The sequence below is a fragment of the Electrophorus electricus genome, chromosome 23 (assembly GCF_041902795.1).
Source record: "Electrophorus electricus isolate QZ-2024a chromosome 23, ASM4190279v1, whole genome shotgun sequence".
NCBI classification, from domain to species: domain Eukaryota; kingdom Metazoa; phylum Chordata; class Actinopteri; order Gymnotiformes; family Gymnotidae; genus Electrophorus; species Electrophorus electricus.
Window position 1 is genome coordinate 11,193,776 of NC_137519.1, and position 21,225 is coordinate 11,215,000.

The 21,225-nt window shown below is 44.9% G+C and overlaps 2 protein-coding genes across 7 annotated transcripts in view; one reads left to right on the plus strand and one right to left on the minus strand.

Annotated features, from left to right (window-relative positions):
- The window catches only part of glceb (glucuronic acid epimerase b), a 64,674-nt gene extending 52,282 nt beyond the window's left edge, over positions 1-12,392 (minus strand). Inside the window, exons 1-3 of one of the 2 annotated variants that reach the window (XM_081705889.1) lie at positions 12,292-12,392; positions 8,689-8,773; positions 8,249-8,575 (exon numbers count right to left, since the gene is read on the minus strand). The gene's annotated coding sequence lies outside the window, so the exon portion shown is untranslated. Of the gene's footprint in view, positions 1-8,248; positions 9,788-12,291 lie in introns of those variants that run through there. The other variant, XM_081705888.1, reaches the window with a different exon arrangement.
- coro2ba (coronin, actin binding protein, 2Ba) overlaps positions 5,846-21,225 on the plus strand; it is a 33,779-nt gene continuing 18,399 nt past the window's right edge. Inside the window, exons 1-2 of one of the 5 annotated variants that reach the window (XM_081705891.1) lie at positions 5,846-6,070; positions 7,368-7,481. In XM_081705891.1, coding sequence (XP_081562017.1) covers positions 7,437-7,481 — 45 coding nt within the window. In that variant the 5' untranslated portion in view covers positions 5,846-6,070; positions 7,368-7,436. Of the gene's footprint in view, positions 6,071-7,367; positions 7,482-17,833; positions 18,066-21,225 lie in introns of those variants that run through there. The other 4 variants (XM_027001771.3, XM_027001772.3, XM_027001770.3 and 1 more) reach the window with 4 other exon arrangements.

Below are 21,225 nucleotides of genomic sequence, written 5' to 3' on the forward strand. Positions count from 1 at the left end.
TCTTGAAGATATCGTCAAGGTTTCTGTTCATTTGGATCACCTATTAAGAGAGAGAGGATGAGGCAAGAGACAGAGACAGTCCAAGCAACATGCCTCTACAGCGTCCGAAATGTAGGAAATTGACCACCTTCGTCTCAACCCATTGGAAAGAAGACGCCGCTACAGACTTGGGTTGTGTGTGTGTGTTGTAGAGAGTCAGGGTACATTCTGTTTTCCTTCCCCTCCTAACCAAAGCCAAACTAACTCTCAAAGTATACGTGCTGAGGAAACCTTGCATGACAAGGAGATAAGTGGGACATGCTTCATTCACAATCTGAGACCACTGGTGATGGAGACTGAATTCCTCCTAAAGTATTATATCGTTTTTGTTTCAGCTATTACTGACTCTGGAGCTACTGGGAATTTTATATCAGAGGAACTCGTAAGGAGATTGTATATACAAACAGCCGCTCTCTTGATGGTAGTCCCACTGGATCTGGTTATAGAACTCATCGTACAGTCCTCATCACACTTCACTGCAGTGCTATTCATCAAGAAACTATATCCATGCTTATCGTCCCTAAGGCAAACTATTCCATGGTTTTGGGTCGTACTTGTCTCCATGTTCACAACTTGGTGACTTCTTGGGAGAAACCCAACATCATTTCTTGGTCTGCCTTTTGTAAGAACAATTTTCTTATCCTGTCTAAAGCAGTCATTACCTCCACATCAGTCGAAAGCCCTGAAACCATCGAGGGGTTTGTTATACTGGAAGAAGACCGAGACCTTGCAGAGGTTATTAGCAAGGGGAAGGCTGCTGACTTACCTTCACATCGCCCATACGACTGCACTATCGATTTAGGGGAGGGAGGCACACCACCCGAGTACGCCCATATCCCTTTAGCACAAGGGTACATTTATCCTTCAAAATCTCCACTGCTGCTGGATCTTTCCTTATCTCCAAGAAGGTCGGAGGTCTGCGCCCTTGCATCGATTATGGAGGCCTAAATGAGATCACCATCAAATATCCTTACCCTTTAGCCCTAGTTCCTTCTGCACTGGAGCAGATGAGAGGAGTCCAATACTTTACTAAACTAGAGTTAAGACGCGTGTACAACTTGATCAGAATAAGAGAGGGAGATGAGTGGAAAACAGCTTTCATCACCAATTCTGGACACTATGGATATCTGGTTATGCCTTATGGCCTTGCCAATGCCCTGTCCATATTCCAGTCCTTAATTAATGATGTACTCGGGGACATGATCAGAAAATTTGTAGTAGTATACATTGATGACATTTTAGTCTACGTCTCTACACTTTGGGAACATGCTTCCCATGTGAGGAAAGTAATCCAAAGACTCCTTGAGAATAACTTGTATGTCAAAGGTGAAAAATGTGCTGTCCATCTGCAGAGGATGACATTTTTGGGATATGTCATCAGGGACTTGGCAGTTAATATGGAAGAGAAGAAAGTAGATGCTATGGTGAACTCCAAAGTGCCCCAGACCCTGAAGGATTTATTGTGGTTTTTGAGGTTTGCAAATTTTTACAAAAGATTTATACGCATCTTCAGTGCAATAGCATTGCCTCTCATGTCCTTGTTGAAGGGAAAACCCAAACAGCTGCACTGGAACCCTAGAGCAGACCAAGCTTTTTAAGCACTGAATAAGGCGTTTACTGAAACTCCTGTTTTAAGCCATCCAGATCCTTCAGAACCGATTGTGGTGGAGGTTGATGCATCAGAGGTGGGAACTGGGACTGTTCTTTCCCAGAGAAGCGGTAAACCTCCTAAGCTCCATCCCATTGCTTATTTCTGCCCAGTAGAGAGAGACTATGATATGGGGAACAGGGAACTCTTGGCGTTCAAGTTGGCTCAGGAAGAATGGCATCGTTGGCTTGAGTATTCACAGACCACATGAATTTAGAGTACATTAAGCAAGTGAAACGTCTCATACCCCACCAAGCCGGGTGTAACTCTGAATGCATCCCTGACCCATCCTTCCAAATTAGGTCACTATAGGCACTGTACAATGGGACTTTGTCAAGGAACACAGACGTGAGCTGAATGATGCTTCAGTTCCACAATCTAGTCTTGAAAATCTTTGTGCTGCTCGCGTTCTGGGAGATTGATCACTTGGGTTCATTCGTGGTTTATGCCTGGCCACCCCAGAGAAGTAAAGGCCCAACAGCTGCTCTCGCAGCAGTATTGGTGGGAGACGATAAATGAGGATGAATGCATAGCATAAACACACAGCCTCCTGTTTAGAATGTGCCTAGTCCAGATCACTTTGTACATTACTAGTCAGTAAGATAATATCTCTTACAATACCTGAAAGACCATGGTCCCACATAGCAGTAGATTTCATTACTGACCTACCTATGTCGGAAGGACAGACTACTTTAATTACTATTGTCCATCGTTTCTCTAAGGCTGTGAAATTTGTACCATTACCGTTTCTTCCCACTGCATTTGAGACTGCAGAAACAATGTTCTTGGAGGTGTTTTGGAATTATGGGATACCAGAAGACATTGTAATGGACAGAGGACCTCAATTTACATCACAAGTATGGCAGGCTTTCCTGGAAAAACTGGGAATCAAAATTAGTTTCACCTTAGGTTATCATCCACAAAGCAACAGATAGATGGTGCAAGTCAATCAAGAACTGGGGAAGATTATATTGTTGCAACAGGAGATGGCACAAAATTCCATAGTCCATTCAACTATGGGACTCACTCCTTTTCAGTGTATCCTAGGTTACCAGCCACCCTTTGTGCCTTGGTATCCAGAACTTTCAGCATCTCCCGGGGTAAGCGAATAGATGAGGAGTGAACAGGTTTGGGAGAATACTCATGAGAGAATCCACACGGCCATTAGATGCTACCAGCACCATGCAGAACGTAGGAGTGCTCCAGTGCCAAATTACTCACCTAGTGACTGAGTATGGCTATCCTCTCGAGACCTACACATTAAAGGGTTCAGCAAGTTGAAGCCACAGTACCTTGGTCCATTTCTGATAGACAAGAAAATAAATGATACTTACCATCTGCAGCTACCGAGTTCTTACTGTATATCACCATCTTTTCACGTTTCGCTGCTGATGCCATGTTTTGCAGGACCTTTAATTGCTCCGATATCCAAGAACACTCCTCCACCACCTGGAGATCGACAGCTCCCCGGCTTATTTCATTAAGGAAATATTAGATTTATGGCACAGCGGAAACTAGATACAGTACAATCGTTGCCAAGGCTACAGACCAAAGGAGATGTACTGGGTTCCCAGGAGAGACTTACTAGATCCATCACTGCTACTGGATTTCCATCGCTTGCATCCTGACAGACCTGATCCTCGTCCCAGAGGACGTCCTCGCGGCAGTTCAGCCAAGACGGCAGACTCGGACTCTCGGGGTGGGGGGGGTGTTCCTGTCACGTCTTCAGCTAGAACACCATCTACAATGGACTGCATCCCCAGCCTCCTGATTATTAGCTGCACCTGTGTCTCCTTCTCCATTATGTTTCCTTAAATAAACCCTCTTGTTTCTCTGCGTCTTTGTGAAGTCTCGTTTGCCTGCGTTACGTTTCTGAGCCGTGGATTATTGTTCTTTTGGATTTGTTTGCCCTGTGCCTCTATAGGATTTACCTCAGTCTGTTTACGACTGCGTCTCGGATTTCCCCTATTAAACTGATAATGTTTAACTGCATTCGTCTCTGTTCAAGAACCCTGACATTAATTTTCTTTCAAAACCTATAGATATTTCTTATACAATTTTAAAGAAACACTTATCAAACCTTAACAAGTTGTTGGTCTATGTTCATTTAAGATGCGCTTCAACCCTCAGGTTTTGGCGCAGTGGCCAATCTTTCAACTCCCCTATAGACTTTAATTGCTTCAGTGACACCAAATTGCTATCTGGGGAGATTGTTATTTATAATTAGTGGACAAGATACAAATAATTAATGTCAATTTATTTATACAGCATGCGTAAAAATACATTGTTGACCAAAGTGCTATGTGTGAGCTGCAGTAAATAGACCTTTCCGAACCTCTCTGTGAGACACATGCAGACATATGGGGGAATACAGCATTCACAGACATAATGTGTTCAACTATTCAAATGCCTGAGAATTAAATTAAGTTTGCTTTTTAGCTTCTTCAGATATTAAGCTACGTTCATCAGTTTCAAACCTTGTTGTCCTTATGCCCAGTTAAACTGCTTATGCTTTTAGTTCCAGTTTGCCTTACTGAGTTATGCAGGCCCTTATCAAAGTCTATTTTTCCCCACAGACAGATTGTCGTACCAACGTTATTTATTTACAAATTTTCTTTTATATTAATAAATGGTTTTAAGAGCGCATAGTCGTACTCTTCTGTTTCTCTCTAAAAGTAATGCTTAATCTCCTTGCTATAATTTATAAGTTCTAATGTTTAAACACTTAACGACAGAGGTGTGTGTTTCTGGGAGGGGTCCAGTCTGATTTTAGTAATTTCTGAGGATTTCAGTAACTGAAATTTTAAAAGCCCTCTGTGTACTAGAGAACCACACAGAGAAGGGGAACCACTGATTTGGTTTGGCAAGAGAGAAGTGCAACCAACAAGCAGCTCCCTGGTCCTAGTTTTGTAAGTGGATCATTTGCTTCATTTACTTTCCAAGGTCATGACCATTTCAAGGATAATGTTACTAATTTATGGTCTTATGTGAGAAGAGATCAACAGCTGTATCCATATGGAATAAACCAATGGGCAATATGCTCACGGCAACTTACACACAATACTTTATCAGAAACCCCTTGTATGTAGTCGGTATCTGTCTACACCCCACGCGTTACTGTGCCATGTTTGTGTTAACCACAGCTGTGGACTCAGTGCTGAGCTTCTTTTGGCTGAGCACTGTGGAGTGGACATTGTTTGTGACCCTCAAACTTGAACCTTCTCAACACCCACAACCATGTCACTACTAGGTAGGTGTCAACGCTGTGTAAAGAATCGAGCATGTTAAGAAAAAAAAAAGTCCATTCAGTCATGTAGGTACAAAGAAGGTTTTTCTAAAGTGGCTGAGAACTGTAATAGACCATAGCAATTTAATAAAAGTGTATGAGTTTTTATACTCCTGGTACATTTAGGTATGGTCATTCCATAACATGCTCCTGTAAGATGCAGGAAATAGCAAGGTCTAAGGTTCCACACATGTACTGATGAATATCTGCAAGTCTCTCTGGATAAGAGTGTCTGTGGAATGCTTTAAATGTAATGTTCCTTTGTGTTCTTTTGTGGTGACAGACCACTTTCTGTCTGAGCCTGCATTATTCAGTTTGATCACTAGGTGGCACTCTTTCACAGAGCAAACAGGACTGACCATTTAGAAACTATTGTTTTTGGAGTTGACATACTCATTGTAATAGATACGCTACAGTATTTCTGATGATTCTCTTATACAGTAAAATCTCAATTGAACATCTTGCCACATTCATATTTTTATTTTGTAATGTTCTGGGGATCTTTGGGGTCAAGGGAAAATCCTGTTGACTGTCATTTCAAGACGAGGGTCAGACCACACTGCTATTTAATCTCAAAGCAAAAATGATTCTGCTTCTAATGAAAAAGCAATGTAGACCCATGTTCCTGCAAAAGATGACACTAATGGTGCACATTAATCTCACTGACACTATATGAGAGGGTGGAGACAGGCGAAAAGACAGAAATACCGAGAGAGAGAGAGTGTGAGTGAGAGAATGAGAGCGAGAGCCAGTAGGAGTGGTTTCCCGTAGTAGCAGTCCTGCACGCTGGGTGTCCTCCACTGCAGTGCTTGGCTGAAGGTGCAGCTCTGATAGGCTGACGCTTTCACAGCGACACCCTGGCTGAGCCCTCCCTCCCGCTTCCTCCGACACCCCCACGCGGATCGCTCCCCTCCTCTCCCTCACGCTGCCGCTGAGGAGGCTGCATATCGACGTGCTCGCACACACACACACGCACACACACAAACAGGCTTTCTGTTTCTGTCTCTCTCTCTCTCTCTCTCTCTCTCTCTCTCTCTGCGCATTTCAGGGACAGAAGCCGGCTCCTCTCGTCCGCTTTCTGCATGACTGTCACAAAGGTAAGTGTACCGCGGAGGGGCAGGGATGAGGTTACGAACACACACCGGCCAGGCTACGCCGCAGTGGGCCGTCCCCGCTGGACACAGACGCGTCTCCGTGCCGGCTCCTCCGCATGGGTGTGTGTGTGTGTGTGTGTGTGTGTGTGTGTGTGTGTGTGTGTGTGTGTGTGTGTGTGTGTGTGTGTGTGGTGCAGAGCTCGAGGCAGCATGGCAGGAACTGCTGCTGTAGGGAGACCCCCACATCTCCCTGCAGGTGGAGCCCACCACGCCCATGTGCCATGCAGGACTAGGAAACTTTGCAGGTGGAGTGTGTGTGTGTGTGTGTGTGTGTGTGTGCACGCGATTAACTGTGCCTGTGTGCAGCTTACCTTGCCTGTCAGAGTTCTGCAGTAACGCACTGTGTCTACACCAGGCTTGGTTGAGTCAACCATTCACGTGTCAATGTCTAGTCAGATTGTGTGTCTGGACCTTGAGCTGATTATGGCAGAAGTGCTTAATCCAGCACTGTCCTGCAATCAGGCAGGATGTAAAATGGTCTTTAAATCTGAGTTAAATTTTCTCATTTCTAGTGTTTGAATGTGTGTGTGAGAGTGTGTGTGCTCAAAATAGAGGGAAGATGCCTAGAGGATGCAGGGTGCATTAGAGGTGCATATGTGGTAAGGATGATAAAGATTTGCTGAATGCAAGCACCTGGAACTGTTTTTATCTCTTTTGGAGCATGCATGAGAGTGTCTGAGGTTGAGGTTTTGTGTGTGTGCGTGCGTGCGTTTATGTTTTGTTGTTCTATGGAGTCTGTGAAGTAAAACTGAAATGGCCAAATTAGAACACCATAATATTCACATATGCCCTTACAAACACAGGTACAACATGTGTAGTATGCAAAATAGAGAAAGAATACCTTTTGTGAAGGGTTTTGTAATAGTATTTTTGCAGTGGAGATAATTTCAAATTGTGGATTGTGAATGTTTTAAGGGGGAGCTGTCTCTTATCCTGGAAATATAGCCATATAGTGTGTGTGTGTGTGTGTGTGTGTGTGTGTGTGTGTGTGTGCACGTGTGTGCACGTGTGCGTGCGTGTGTGTGTGTGTGTGTGTGTGTGTGTGTTTGTGTGTGCACATGCTTATTTACATACTTACGTGTTTCATTATTGTAAGCCTTGCAAGTTATGCGGCCATATGCCAGCAGGATATTGATCACAGAGCACATTATATTATCTACAGCGCTGTACGTGTGTGTCCATGCATGTGTGTGCATACATGTTTGTATGAATGTGTGGGTGTCATTGTACTTCTCTGCAGTGGTGACAGAGGACAGTGAGACTGTGAAGAGCTAGAGAATGCTATGACCTTGAGTGTCTGTGTGTGCGCATGCAGACACAGCTGAAAGGACAGTCAACAAATACACACACGGAGGTAGGCTGGCTGACATTGCAAAGTGATATCTAAAGACTGTTACTGTACATATGAAGTGATGGACACACAGATAAATACCCTGTGCGAGGCTTACCACTGCCTCTAAATATGTTCACTCTGTAAAGTCGAGTCAAGGAATCCATAGTGATGCACAAACTAACCCTGCACTGTAAATTCTTGTAGCCTCCTGGCCTGAATGTGTGTGCGTGAGTGTGGGTGTTTGTGTGTGTGTGTGTGTGTGAGGACAGACAGAGACAGGATATTCACTCACAGCACTGCAGGCAAAGCAGTTGGTGGCTCAGACAGTCATCTGTGGAACAGCACATATCTGTCTCTCGGTCTTATGTGAATCAGTGTTGCTTGCTTGATCCTCACCTTCTCCTTAACTCTGTACAGTTGAACAATTATTCAAGCCATGCTTGAACCCTGTGCCGTGAAAATCTTCCTGTCTGAATTAAAATAATCTCCAAACCTGTTAATGGTCTGGGACCATAGAATAGTTTTCAGAGAAATCTAAAATATGGGGTTTTGGACACCCCAACACTTATTCTGAGGAGTATTGAGTGAGTAATCGCTCTAGAGCAGGGAATAGAAGATAACGTGAAAAGTGAGGAAAAATGAAAAATAAAGTTTATTCAAAGACTCAGCATGAGGGCATCTCAGTTACACACACAAGCGTGTGTAAGGGGTGGGGTGAGTCCCCCTCGCTCTCAGACCACCTTTAAACCATTCATCCACAGCTGTGAGAAAAAGGAGCAGCTCCCTACCAGGTGTTGTTTTGCCCTGCTGTCCCGATCTTCCCAACACCAGCGTCAAGAACCTGGGTGGGTCAGAGAGACGAGAGGAAGCGCCTGTAACATCTTAGCTTACTGCACAGACTGTTCAAGGGGTTAATTAACTATAAAATTACAATTACATTACATTGACTTTGCATTATTAGGGTTATTACTGATAAAATGCTCATTAGGACTTTTACTGCAATTCTGTGACAAATAAAGTCCAAAAATAAGAGGTTCCTGAGAGTGGACAACAGCCATATATGTCTGCCTATATCTGAGAGGTGAATCCTGCAGCTTTTCAGATGATTCAGATTCCTGTGGGAAAGAGAAGAAAGGAAGAAGAGAGAGGGGGGGGGCGTTAGTGTGAGCGATGGAGGTTGAGGGATTTGGAGAACTGTAGAGATGTACACCTGAGGTCTGTTTCCTACCTCCACACGGTCAGGTCTTCTAGCGCTAAGCCACACTGACAGCACGTGTCACTGACAAGAAACCTCAGCAGTAGCACAAACAGGCCTCGGATGCAAAAGTCAGCAACAACTAATTATTATAACATTAAAAAACAAACAAACAGGTATAGCACCAGGTAAAGCAGGATGTGTGCTGTGTATATTGTATTAAATGTTGATGAAGGTTGTGTAACTGAAATATTTTCTGCAGAAACAGATTCCGTAAGGCGAGCTCCATGCTGTTCTTTATTTTAAGTGATGTTAAGATATTAAGGAGAGATGACAGAGAGTGCAAGAAAGAGATAGATAGATAGATAGAGAGAGAGAGAGAGAGAGAGAGAGAGAGAGAGAGAGAGCCTCTCTGTAGGGTGCTGTAAAAGGTGCCCTGTGTAGAAGGTCTTATGTGACCAGGCAGGTTTGACTGGAACGTACTATACATGACTAAGATTTAATTTGGCTGGTGATGTAACTGTAATTTAGATGAAACACTTTTTAAATGGGTGAAAGATGCTGTCTGATAAGGCTACCTTGTGCCATGCCAGTTTGCTAGGAGTGTATGCAGATGTAGATCATGGGGATTAAATAATGGACTAGCCACAAAGAGGAAGTGAGACACAGACAGAACGCAGTTTCTACGAATGCTAGGAATCGTCAGTGGCACAGAGAACAGCCTCTCAAATACATTTTAATTGCTTTTTAAAATGTTTGTGAACATCAGAGACGAAATATTTCAACACACAATGGCTGCAATGAGTGGACAAAGAGTCCTCACAGTGCCAGCATTCCAGACAATGGGTGCATAAGTTTGATGTAAACATGTTTATTTTTAAAAAAGGAAAGAAATCCTTTCAGTGTTAAAGAGAAAATAACAGGGTTTGCTATGAAATCAGACTCACTTTTATTAGTCATCATATCACATCATGCATCATCTTGCTTTTATGGAATTTTTATAGACTCATTTGGCACTGATCAACTAAAACACAGTGTTCAGGGTAATCAAGCCTAGTTGCAGATGCAGTGACTACTCACACATTCCATCTCTCTCTCTCTCTCTCTCTCTCTCTCTCGATCTGTCTCTCTCTCTTTCATGCTCTCTCTCTCTCTCTCTCGCTCTCTCTCTCTCTCGATCTGTTTCTCTCTCTCTCTCTCTCTCTCTCTCTCTCTCTCTCTCTCTCTCTCTCTCTCTCTCTCACTCTTAACCTACAAAATAATCAAGGGCAGCAGTATTACAAAACCACAACACAGACAGTGTCATAACCTGAATGGAATTCAGACTACCTGCTTGCACTGGGGGAAAATGCCTTTAATCCAAGTCTTCCAAGCAGCCGAGCAGTTGGCTTCCTACACCAACATTGCTCATTCACCACTTACATTTACACAGCGAATCAGTGGCAGATAAATGACTGAATGGGCTTTGGCCTTCAACATGTAGCCTGAAAATAGATCAAAGTTGATACAGAGACTGGGATTGTGATCCCACTAACAGGAAGACGTGCAGTTTCAGTGAGCTCATAGCAGACCAGTTGGCTAAGTGTGTGCACAGGCGCATATATGTGCGCATGCGTGTGTGTTTGTGTGTGAGAGAAAGGGAGCGATAGAGAATAGTTTTACAGTCATTTTACACCCCGTGTTAAAAGCTTTAGAGAGACAGAGTGTGCGGAGAGAACAGGGAGCCTGTTGTTTATAAATATCCCCCTCAGGTGGGCGCAAAAGAAGAGCGCAAGAGGATTTCACACCCATCCTGCGTCCTCTTCAGCAGAGAACCTCCACCCATTCACTGAGATGGGAGATACTATTGAGAGTATGGCTGACACACACAGAGAGAGAGAGAGAGAGAGAGAGAGAGAGAGAGAGAGAGAGAGAGAGATGTTTCCTGTCTGCAGGCCTTGAGCTAGGGAAAGAACTTACTGAGACAGAGATAACCAGCAGCTGTGGAGTCATTTTGCTGTGACCCTGGAGCAGGGAGTGCCGGGGTCATGGGCTAGTCCACTCCCTAATTGGGGGTGGGGGGGGGGGTTACTAGAGAGATCTCAGGGTCTATCTTAAAGATGTGGAGTGGGACAGGGAGAATGTAGTCACTGATAAGCCAGCTGCATCAGCTTGGCCTGGTAAAGTCACTTGTGGTAAAGTCACTGCGGGTAAAGTTATTGGGGGTAAAGTTACTGGGGGTAAAATCACTGGGGGTAAAGTCACTGGCTGTGTTTGGCTTGCTGCTGGATGCTGTGAGAGAGTCATTTCAGTGCAACACAGCTCCTGCTCTCAAGGACTCTGTAAGCAGCCACTGCACTGCGCCTGGAAGCAGACGGCTGCCATTGTGCCCAACATGAGCTCAGAGGTTGCGTGGGAGTCATCGGCTGTGAGGGATGAGGATTATTTACAGGATTAGAGCTCTAGGTTGGGTGGGTGTGCACCAGTGAGTCTGTGTGTGGTTTTAATGTGTGTGTGTAGTTGTGCGTGTATAAATGGTCAAAAGTGGAGCACACCACCAGAGAAGGAAGCATTTACACAGCACAGCTAATGTGTGTGTGTGTGTGTGTGTGTGTGTGTGTGTGTGTGCGAGAGAGAGCGAGAGAGAGAGAGAGACAGACAGACAGAGAGAGAGAGACTGCGTGAGTGGGAGGAGTAAGAGTCGAGCCATTCAATATTAACTTTTGTTGGTGTATAGTGCTTGTCTCTATGGACAGGTTTCTGTCATAAAGGGATATTATTCGACATAAGATGCTTCCACTTCCACGTATTTAGGAGGAAAAAATGAATACATAATATCCAATTAAACACATTATATGTGTCACGGTACGCTCGCCTCCCACGAGTCACATGGTTTGGCCTGTGAAGTGGAAGGATCTTTATTCGTAGCCACACCTGCACATACCTGCACTGTGTTAGTCTATGTGTATTTAAACCCGTGCCAATGTGTGCAGTGTGTTGGTCATCGTGAATGTAGCATGTCGTGTGTAACTATATGTATCAAGTCTTAACTATATTTGTTTAATATCATGTTAAGTGTTATATGTAGTTAGTGTTTAGTGGGCTTATGTTCATTGTTTGTGTTTACACATAAGTACCACTTCCATCCTCTGAGTTGTATATGAATAAATGTTCATCTATGTCGAGTCTGTGTGTCCTGCCCCACGCCCTTCGGCACTCTGGCCAGCATGGCACAATATGGTGTAGAATATATATATATTGTGTGTGTGTGTATATATATGGTGGTCTCTGTTATATTTCTGTGGCCTTTGACTTTTAAGTCACACATTTTCCGTATTCCATATTCTGCATAGCATACATCTGCTCTCCCTCACAGCATCAAACCAAGGATCACTTTGCTCATCACATTGTTATTAGCATAAGAATCGCGGTCATTATCAGAACCACGATCACTGGCCACGTGCATGAACAGAGCTAGATTTGGTTTCCAATGAAAGCAGGAGAATGTGACGTGTCGCATGAGGTACGTGTACATCATAGCTCATGCTGGAGTAATGCGAGGTCAGCGCACCGAACCATGTCACACAAAAATGTCTGAGGGTCCAGCCACCAGCGCTGCAGAATAGCCAATCAGAAGGCATGGTTTGCGACACGTACATTTCTATGGCTTTGTGTTCTGGTTGTGTTATGCCGCCTCTGAGATCCGTCCGCGTCTTTCTGGCTGCCGTAAAGATCCATGCGATTCGGGTTTGGTTTTGGCTTCAGCTGTCATGCACAGCCCAGGAGGCAGCTGCCTCGGTTACAGCCGAGATCCTTCCATTCAGCTGGTCTGTTGTTCTCTGCTGAAAATGGTTATCTGGATTCCCCCCATAGTCCCTATGGAAACCCAGTAGGGATGTTGGTCAGATTCAAACCCCGAGGCACAAAGACTGCTGTATTCCACAAAAGATCTCTCCAAATCAGTGGTCATTAAAATGCACCACACTGACGGCTACGCGAGAGAGCCATAAAGACTGCCTTTATCTGTCCACGCTGTCTATGGGCTGCATATGATCTACTTATCGATTACAAATCCCACATGACTACTCAGTGATAGCACTAGTTAGTATATAAATAAATGCATTTTTCATGCAATTCCCATAATCTCATTTATTAGTCTCAGCAACTAATAAATGTATAGTTCACATTCATTCACATTTCTAAAGCAGAAAGGAGTCCAAAGCTCTCGTCTCCCGATCACAGAGGCTGTAGCCATAGAAGACAAAGCGTGAGTTAGCCAGCTTTGGAACTCGAAACGTAAAGGTGCTTGAAGTACTCAAGCTTTGGGAGAAGTCAGGCTGTGCCAGCTTGTCCGTAAAGGTTGTGTGAGGGTCGTCTATATGGTTTGTGCTGTGTTGAATACCAGTGTAAAGGGGAAGGTGTGTGGTATGCAATGCAGAGATGTGTGTGTGTGTGTGTGAGAGAGAGAGAGAGAGAGAAATGGAGAGAGAGAGCAGCTAAGAGCAAGGAGAATTCACATTCCTCCTCGACATTCCCTGGCTCTCTGTGCTGTTTTTGAAGCAGGCTGAGCCTGGCCTCAGCACCAAGCCAACCAGCCATTTCTTTTCTTCCAACAAATGTATTGGTGAGAAAGGGGGAAAGAGCAAGTATTGCACGTGTGTCTCCTGAGGAAGAGAAAGAAAGAAAGAAAGAAAGAAAGAAAGAGAGAGAGAGAGAGACAGATAGCAGTTGTGATTTTTGTGAGTAAATGGCTTTACCTACATTATAGTGTTATATGTTATATATGTGATATTATTATGCGAGATTAGTCTGTTGATTGGCTAAATACAGAAGTGGGCTAACTGGAAGGGTTGGTAAGAACAGGAGGCGCAGATGCCTGCCCTGAGCCCAGCGTTCAGTCTCCCCAGGGCACCGCTTCAGCCACAGTGTCCTGCAGTCACAGTGTCCTGCAGTCACAGTGTCCTTTTCAGCCCAGGAACAGAGAAATTAAACACGGGAAAGTAACTAGAGCCACAAAGGAAAAACGCTAAAAACCGCCCTCAACAGGTTCCTTGGTTTTAAAAAGAGAAGAAAAAAATGACAGCAAAATGTTGTCTTGTGCATCCGTAAAACCCAAGGTCTGAATCAATGTCCAGATGGATCTCTACTCAAACACCTTTCATGTCTCTTACATGTCTGTCTGTATGTCTGTCTCTCTCTGTCTGTCTGTCTCTCTCTCTCTCTCTCTCTCTCTCTCTCTCTCTCTCTCTCTCTCTCTCTCTCTCTCTCTTGCTCTGCTTTCCAGACTATGTCTGACAGCAGCTTGTGGGCTTGTGCCTGTGCTGAGTTGAGCAGGTGCTGAATGGTCAGTGTAAGGAGAGAGAAGTGTAAGGAGAGCGTCAGCAGAGGGGCAGCGTGCTGAGTGCAGCGCTGACCCTCGCTAAGGCTTCGTGCCTGCCGAGTGCCAGGTGCTGTGGAAGTGCAGTGCAAGCTCTGAGGAAGTGCTGCAGTACCCCAGACCATCTAATCCCAGCCAGGATTACAGTGCAAATATTCATCTGTGGTCCCTGAGAAGTGTTTCTAGAACTGCAAAGAAGGCCGTCAGTTACCAGTGGGGATTACAGAAGACAAAACCTGGGCACTCTCTGCAAGATGGGTGTAAGAGGCCTGATATGCCCGTGCTGGTGTCACTGCTCCAGCAGGATTGACATAATTAAAAATTCCTCACCCAAGAGACTGATAGGAAAGAGAGCAGGGTCATGTGGAATCTGATGAAACTAGGACACACAAACCCACATATACACATTCTGTAAAAAAAAAGCGTAATTTTTTTTTTACCTTGAATGATAAATGCATCTATAAATCTGTAAACAACTGTAAAGCACCAACTCTTTAAAGTGCAAACAGAGTGCAATCACTGTTTGCACTTTAAAATGCAAATACTGTGACCTAGTGAAAATCATAAAGGAACCCTCATTTTTAGATAAAGGGATACGATTCAAACTTTATCTTTCAGTTTGTATTTCCCTGAGGTAATTAATGCACATTCGCCTGGGACCTCTCGAAGCAGGTCAATGACCCAGGAGGCTCCGCTGGGAATCCATGTGATTAAAACGAGCAGCAGTCATCACATATGGTGCTGTATGAGCCTCTGCCTTCACCTCTGCCGGAGCCGGGAGCCGGTCCTCACTGTTTACAAGTCAGTCATACTGCAGCGTTCAACAGTCTGATCAGCTCTACAGCTGCGTCAGCGAAACCACGACAGTCCAGGAAAATCAATTAGCTCCTCCTCTTCCCAGCACCAAGAAAACACTACCATATGGAGTCTTAAAGCCACTGTGGACCAATCAAATGAAGCGTTTTGGTCTGGTGAGTTGGTGTTAGGTGAGGCTGGTCTTGGGTGCATCCATCCTGCATCTCATCTCGCGTTTCCTGAACCCTGCTTGGGAACTGTAAAACTCTGCCTAAAAAGAAAGATGTGCACTCCTAAACTTGGAAGAAAGGTATTAAACTGAAAACTTCCTTTGGCCTGATGTTCTCACCTGCCGTGCTAAGCATATGGCGTAAAACCTGTAGGCAATCCCTAACCTGTGTGCCTTTGAAGTACATGTTCATAGTCCACATCTGCTCAGTTTTTGTCAAAGGTCAAATGCTCTCAGCAGAGCAGTGAGCAATGCAGATGTCCTTCATAAGGCTTCCTTCAGCATCCCACTGCAGTGCTGCCTGAAGCTAGAGGAGCCTGGAACAGGAGCTATTCTCAGCCCTGGGCTACGAGTGCTAGGCTGGGCAGAAATAGGACCCTGCTGGCTCGGGGAGAAAGTCAGCAGAGATTAGACAACAGGCTAATGTGACATTGAGGAAGGCGCTGTCAGCACGGAAGGGCACAGCACCCATTAGTGCCTCCGGTAACGGTATTATGGGATGGCAGGAGCTCAATGTCTGGTCATTGCCTTCATAACCATCTGTCTGCAAATGGCCCGGGCAGGCTGGAGCTGTGATTAGTTCACGTGCGTCCCGGTAAGAGAGGAAATGAGAATATGCTGCTCATCAAATGAAGGTGCTATCTGAATTTTGCTCCTATTCATTGACATCCTCATTTAATTCCAGGTATGTGTAAGCACCGATGTTGCATCATGAGAAATTTGTAGTTGGACAACAGATGTGGCCTCTGGCTAGGTGACCCAGGGCAGATGGCGCACATCTGAGCTGTGACAACCTGGAAGCCCCCTCCATGACCCCGTGTGAACGAACAGCACAATCCGTGATCGCCGGGAGCAGGAAGCGGCCGGTGCAGACATCCTGTCCCCTTTGCATGGTGCTCGCAAAAGCCAGGCTTTAGCCCTTGTGCAGGAGAGGGCACTGTAGTCATGTCTGCTACCACAGAGACGACATGTTGGGGTGACGCACCATATGACGCATTGAGCATCAATCTGAGATTTGCAACAGAAAGTCAAGAACATATTGCCTCATTGAGTATTCCATTGTGGTGAAGTCGTATGTATTTTAGGAGTTCAAGTGTTTCTTTAAATGCTTTAAATTCCATCCATAACTTATTCATTGCATAATTACAGATCTATAAACCACTAAATCAGAAATGAAATGGTTTCAAGACCTATGCAACTCTGCTTGTTATGCCCAATTCAAAAAATATGCAGGCTGGTGTGGAAGCAATTCTGCAAAGTGCATCTGCAGAGGATATGAGCTGTCACACTAATGGAGAACACAGTGAGTCCTGATATCACCCAGCCTGTCTGTGCGTACTACGTGTAGACTAAACCCCCTAAACGTTGAACCTCATGCCTTCAGAAGGACACTAGCAGAGATGGAAAGTGCTGTCCTATAACAGCCCATTCTTTTAAAGTGCTGTGTGGGAGTGTGTGTGTGCGCCTGCGTGGGAGTGTGTGCAAGTGTGTGTCCGTAGGCAAAGTGCCACTGTGGAGCTTTTCCTCTTGAGCTGCCATCCAGATGGCACTGATTGCATGTGCAGCTCATCTTTTGTTTGGCTCTACCCTCCATTGCCACCGGGGCGCCACAAACTGCGTTAAACTGGAGACTTTAATAACCAATAGAAACAGGCCCAGCACAACAAGACCTGATCACAACAGACTGTATTCCCTGTGCCTAAGCCTGTTCACTCAAAAGAGTGCAATATTGTACAATAACAATAACATATTCCAGTACTGGATACAAGTTTTTAGCAAGCAGTTATTCTTTAAACATGTATGAAATTATGATTAGCCTTGATAAAATAAATAAAACAAACAAACAGAAAACACAGACTTATCCTGGACACCTAAAGAGTTTGTATAATCACAGGTCAATGATTTGATTGTGGGTGGAATAGCCTTTATCTAGGAATGCTCCTCTGTAGTCTAATATCAGGTACGTTAGGAGCTGATTCACAGCCTGATGCTCTCTGTTGCCATGACACCCATCCCCCCTTTGGACTCCCAGTTCATCTCTCCATGTGCCCCAACCCTCAATTCTCTCCTCCTTACCCTTCCACAAATACACACACACACACACACACACACACACACACACAATATAATCCCCATTACTCTGTTACCCAGCTCATCACATACATAAGCACGCACACACATACACACACACACACACACACACACACACACACATGCATACCCACTAATGTTTCAAAGTAGGACAGGCTACCAAAACAACAAAAGTGTGTATACACACACTCACTTGCACACACATTAACAGCTCTCAGAGGGGCAGCCTCTCTCAATCAATACAGTTAAGATGTTAGAGGCACTTAGGGAGGATAAGACACTTCAGAAATGGTACAATTAGCTTAAGCAGTCTCTTCCACAGAAAAAAAAAAGTGTCTTTGTTGTCTGTTTCTTGTTCTTTTTTGCTAGATGAGACCACAATGCATTGCTGACCCGAGTTATGTTTCATACTAACAGAAATATGGTGAAACATACTTCATAAGATGCAAGGTGACTACGCCACATGGGCAGCAGGTGTTCATATATCATCGGTGTGACTTACCCAGCCATTCCATTATTTTCCAAATGCAGCCAAAATGACTGGTATCAGCCCATTAAAGAGTGCTTTACTGCAGGGAAAAGGGAGAGTTTTAAACTAGAACATGTTGATTTTTGGGTGTGGTTGACTGGCAGCGACTTATCCAAGCAAGACAGCCACATGTAAGATAAAGAAAAGAGCTTTTGAAGGGAGTGTTCATTTAGGTCTTTGTAGGGGGGATCTTTGCTATGCCTGACTGACTTCTTCAGGGGTACAGGGTGCCCGTCCTTGACAGTCTGCCACGAAGCTTCCGCTGCCTTCAGCCGCTTCTGTTTCAATCTTTCTTATCCTCTAAGCCTTCAAAAGATATTTTAAGGACGGCTGACTTCAATTGGTCGATTGATTCACTTTTTCCCTTTTCGTCTCCAAAAATGATAGAGGAATTGCCCAGATTTTCACATGTGAGTTGTGACTTTGCTACCCCTTAAATGTTATAGAAGGTAAAATGGTTGTAGTGGGTAGGATGTTCCATGGGACATTGAATTTAATACTGATTTTTCACACAGCTATGATAGCAGATTTGGAACTGTGGTTGTGAAAATGACTTTTAAATTGTTGAAAGCTTTGCATGTGCAGAAGGAATGAGTCCAAATGTGTCGATTCCTTTCTCTGCCTCTCTGTCTCTCTGTCTCTCTCTCTCTCTGTCTCTCTCTCTCTCTCTCTCTCTCTCTCTCTCTCTCTCTCTCTCTCTCTCTCTCTCTCTCTCTCTCGCTTGCTCTCTCTTTGTCTGATAAGAAACGGTCTCCTGGAATCTACTTGTCTCTGACTGTACCTGAACTGTCTGTCAGCTGCTATATTCCTGACTGCTGTAATAATTGACTTTTCCACAAAAATAGATGTTCAAAAATATTTTGACTCCATGTGGCATTATGACATTTCCTGCTGATGTCTCTGATTTTAATGCCTTTTCCATGATTGTGCTCGCTGTAGGAGTGCCTTTTGACGGTGGCCTTGCCATGCCAACTTCCATGGCTATTGTCCGGAATTTAGCATATCCACTGCATGTCTTTCACAGACACATGCTGCTACAGTCAGGTCTACGTTTAGCTATGCATGGGCTATCATAGCCTCCTGTGTTATTATTCCACCTTTTGTACCCATTGTAATGGAAGTCCATAAGAATAGTGTGCCATTGGCCCCTAGTCCTCACTACAGCATGCTGTGCTGGGAGCGTGAGTGAATAGTCCTTTGTAACATAATGATCTCAGACAGGGGTTTCAGAACACTTATCTCCTACATACGAGCTTTCAGAACTAATGGCTGCACAGCCATTACTTGCACGCACACGCACACACACACACACACACACACACACAGAGAAAGAGAGAGAGAGAGTTAAAGCAAAGCATTAGTAGTTTACCAAAGAGAAGGAAAATGTCTGGTTAAAAGAGAATGCAGTTTAATAACTGTCCTTATTACTGAGCCCCAACAAAGAATCGGTGTGAAGTGCCCCCAAGGCTTCATTTTTCCCTTGCAACATTGTTTGTGCTATTCAGACATATTTGATACCTCACACACATCTTCCTGGGGTGGGAGGACAACAAGCAAACATCTTGCCGCAATGCATTTAACCTGCAAACACGCCTCAGTTCATTGAAACCTGTCGGTATGCTTTGTTCCAACAGCCTGCCACACCAACCTTGAGAGAGAGACTGAGAGAGAAAGAGAGGAACATACACCAATCGAATCATTTTGTCTGTAGTCCTTGGGGTGTTATATGGGAATTGGAGCATGTGTTTGAAGCTCTGAATGGCAACATTCTGTTGTGGTAAGAAAAAAATGTCAAAGTCAAAAGATTTGGTCATACACAGCGCAAAGGAATCCTTTGTGCTCCTCTTCAAATCGCTCTGGGCAGAGAATGGTCTTGAGACTCATAGCCTGAAAAAAAGGTCTATTTAGCCTCCAGCGCAGTTTAAACAGTCACCAAACTGCCTCCCTGCGGTGACGTTTCCCTGAAGATGACAGTCCGTTCAGCCCCCTACTCTAGGTCAGAGGGCAGGCAGCGTGCCTGTCTGCTGCCTCTCTGCCTCCCTCCTACATCTCTGCTGCCTCTCCTCTTCCTCACTGCCTCTCTGCTGCCTCTCCTCTTCTTCACTGCCTCTCTGCTTCCTCACTGCCTCTCTGCTGCCTCTCCTCTTCCCCACTGCCTAATGCTGCCCCTCCACTTCCTCACTGCATCTCTGCTGCCTCTCCTATTCCTCACTGCCTCTCTGCTTCCTCTCTGTGTCCTCACTGCCTCTCTGCTGCCTCTCCGCTTCCACTCTGAATCTCTGCTGCCTCTACGCCTCCTCTCTGCCTTTCTGCCTTTCTGCTGCCTGTCTCTGCCTCTCTGCTGACCATGGCTAGTTTTGGGAAAGCGCTTCTGAGCTACAGCTGGATCTAAGGCTGACAAAACCATCAACAGGATCTCCAGTTAGCCATTGGCCATGTCCCGCTGAGAGAGCATCACGGCCTTCCATGATGGACCTGGAGGGGAAGACGGTTGGGGGCTCTTCACGCCTCACAAAGCCCCAAACACTGGCACCGTGAGGGGCCAGCGGCAGCCCGACTGAGGCCTTTCATTCACTTTGCATGTCCCGTTGTAAAGAGAGAGCTCATGCTTCCTGTCTTGGACACTGCTCAAAATGGCCCTGAATGAGAAGGATGTGTTTGCTGAGGGCTTTGAAATGGCTGGGCATATTTTTTTATGAATAATGTTTATGAATGATTCCAGGGTCTGACAGCCCATCGGGGTATGAATAAATTAGCTCTGCATTTCATCCGTTTAGATTCTTTGATTGCCAACAGGAAGGAAGTTGTTTTTTTTTTATTTTCAGCGGTAGTTAGCCCATGCAGAATGAAACAGCCTTCGTTCTTTTCACAGCACTAGGAAAGATCTGCTCATCTATTAGACAGGACCGAAGGGGTTAGGGCTTTGCTCGTAAAACCACTCGGAGTTGCATACTGAAGGAGTCTGAGATTTGAATAACACAGATGGTGTTCCCCTGCTATTCTGATAACTGTGCGTATGAAAATGGAACCATGGCTGCTTTGTTTAGCATCCTACCACTGTCCTGCTGAGAGGGGGGATGGGGAAGAGAATTAAGACGAGGGGGGAGGAAGAAAACAGTATAAGAAGGCAAAACAGTATAGCAGCAGTGACTTCAGGCAAGATGGAGAGAAATCAATAAACAGCAAACTATCTGAAGCGCTCTGCCCCTCAGCTGAAACACTGTCTCACACACACACACACACACACACACACACACACACACACACACACTTACACTCACTCACTCACACACACACACACACACACACACACACACACACACTTACACTCACTCACTCACTCACACACACACACACACACACACACTTACACTCACTCACTCACACAAACACACACACACACACACACTTACACTCACTCACTCACACACACACACACACACACACACACTTACACTCACTCACTCACACACACACACACACACACACACACACTTACACTCACTCACTCACACAAACACACACACATACACACACACACACACACACACACACACACACACTTTCACT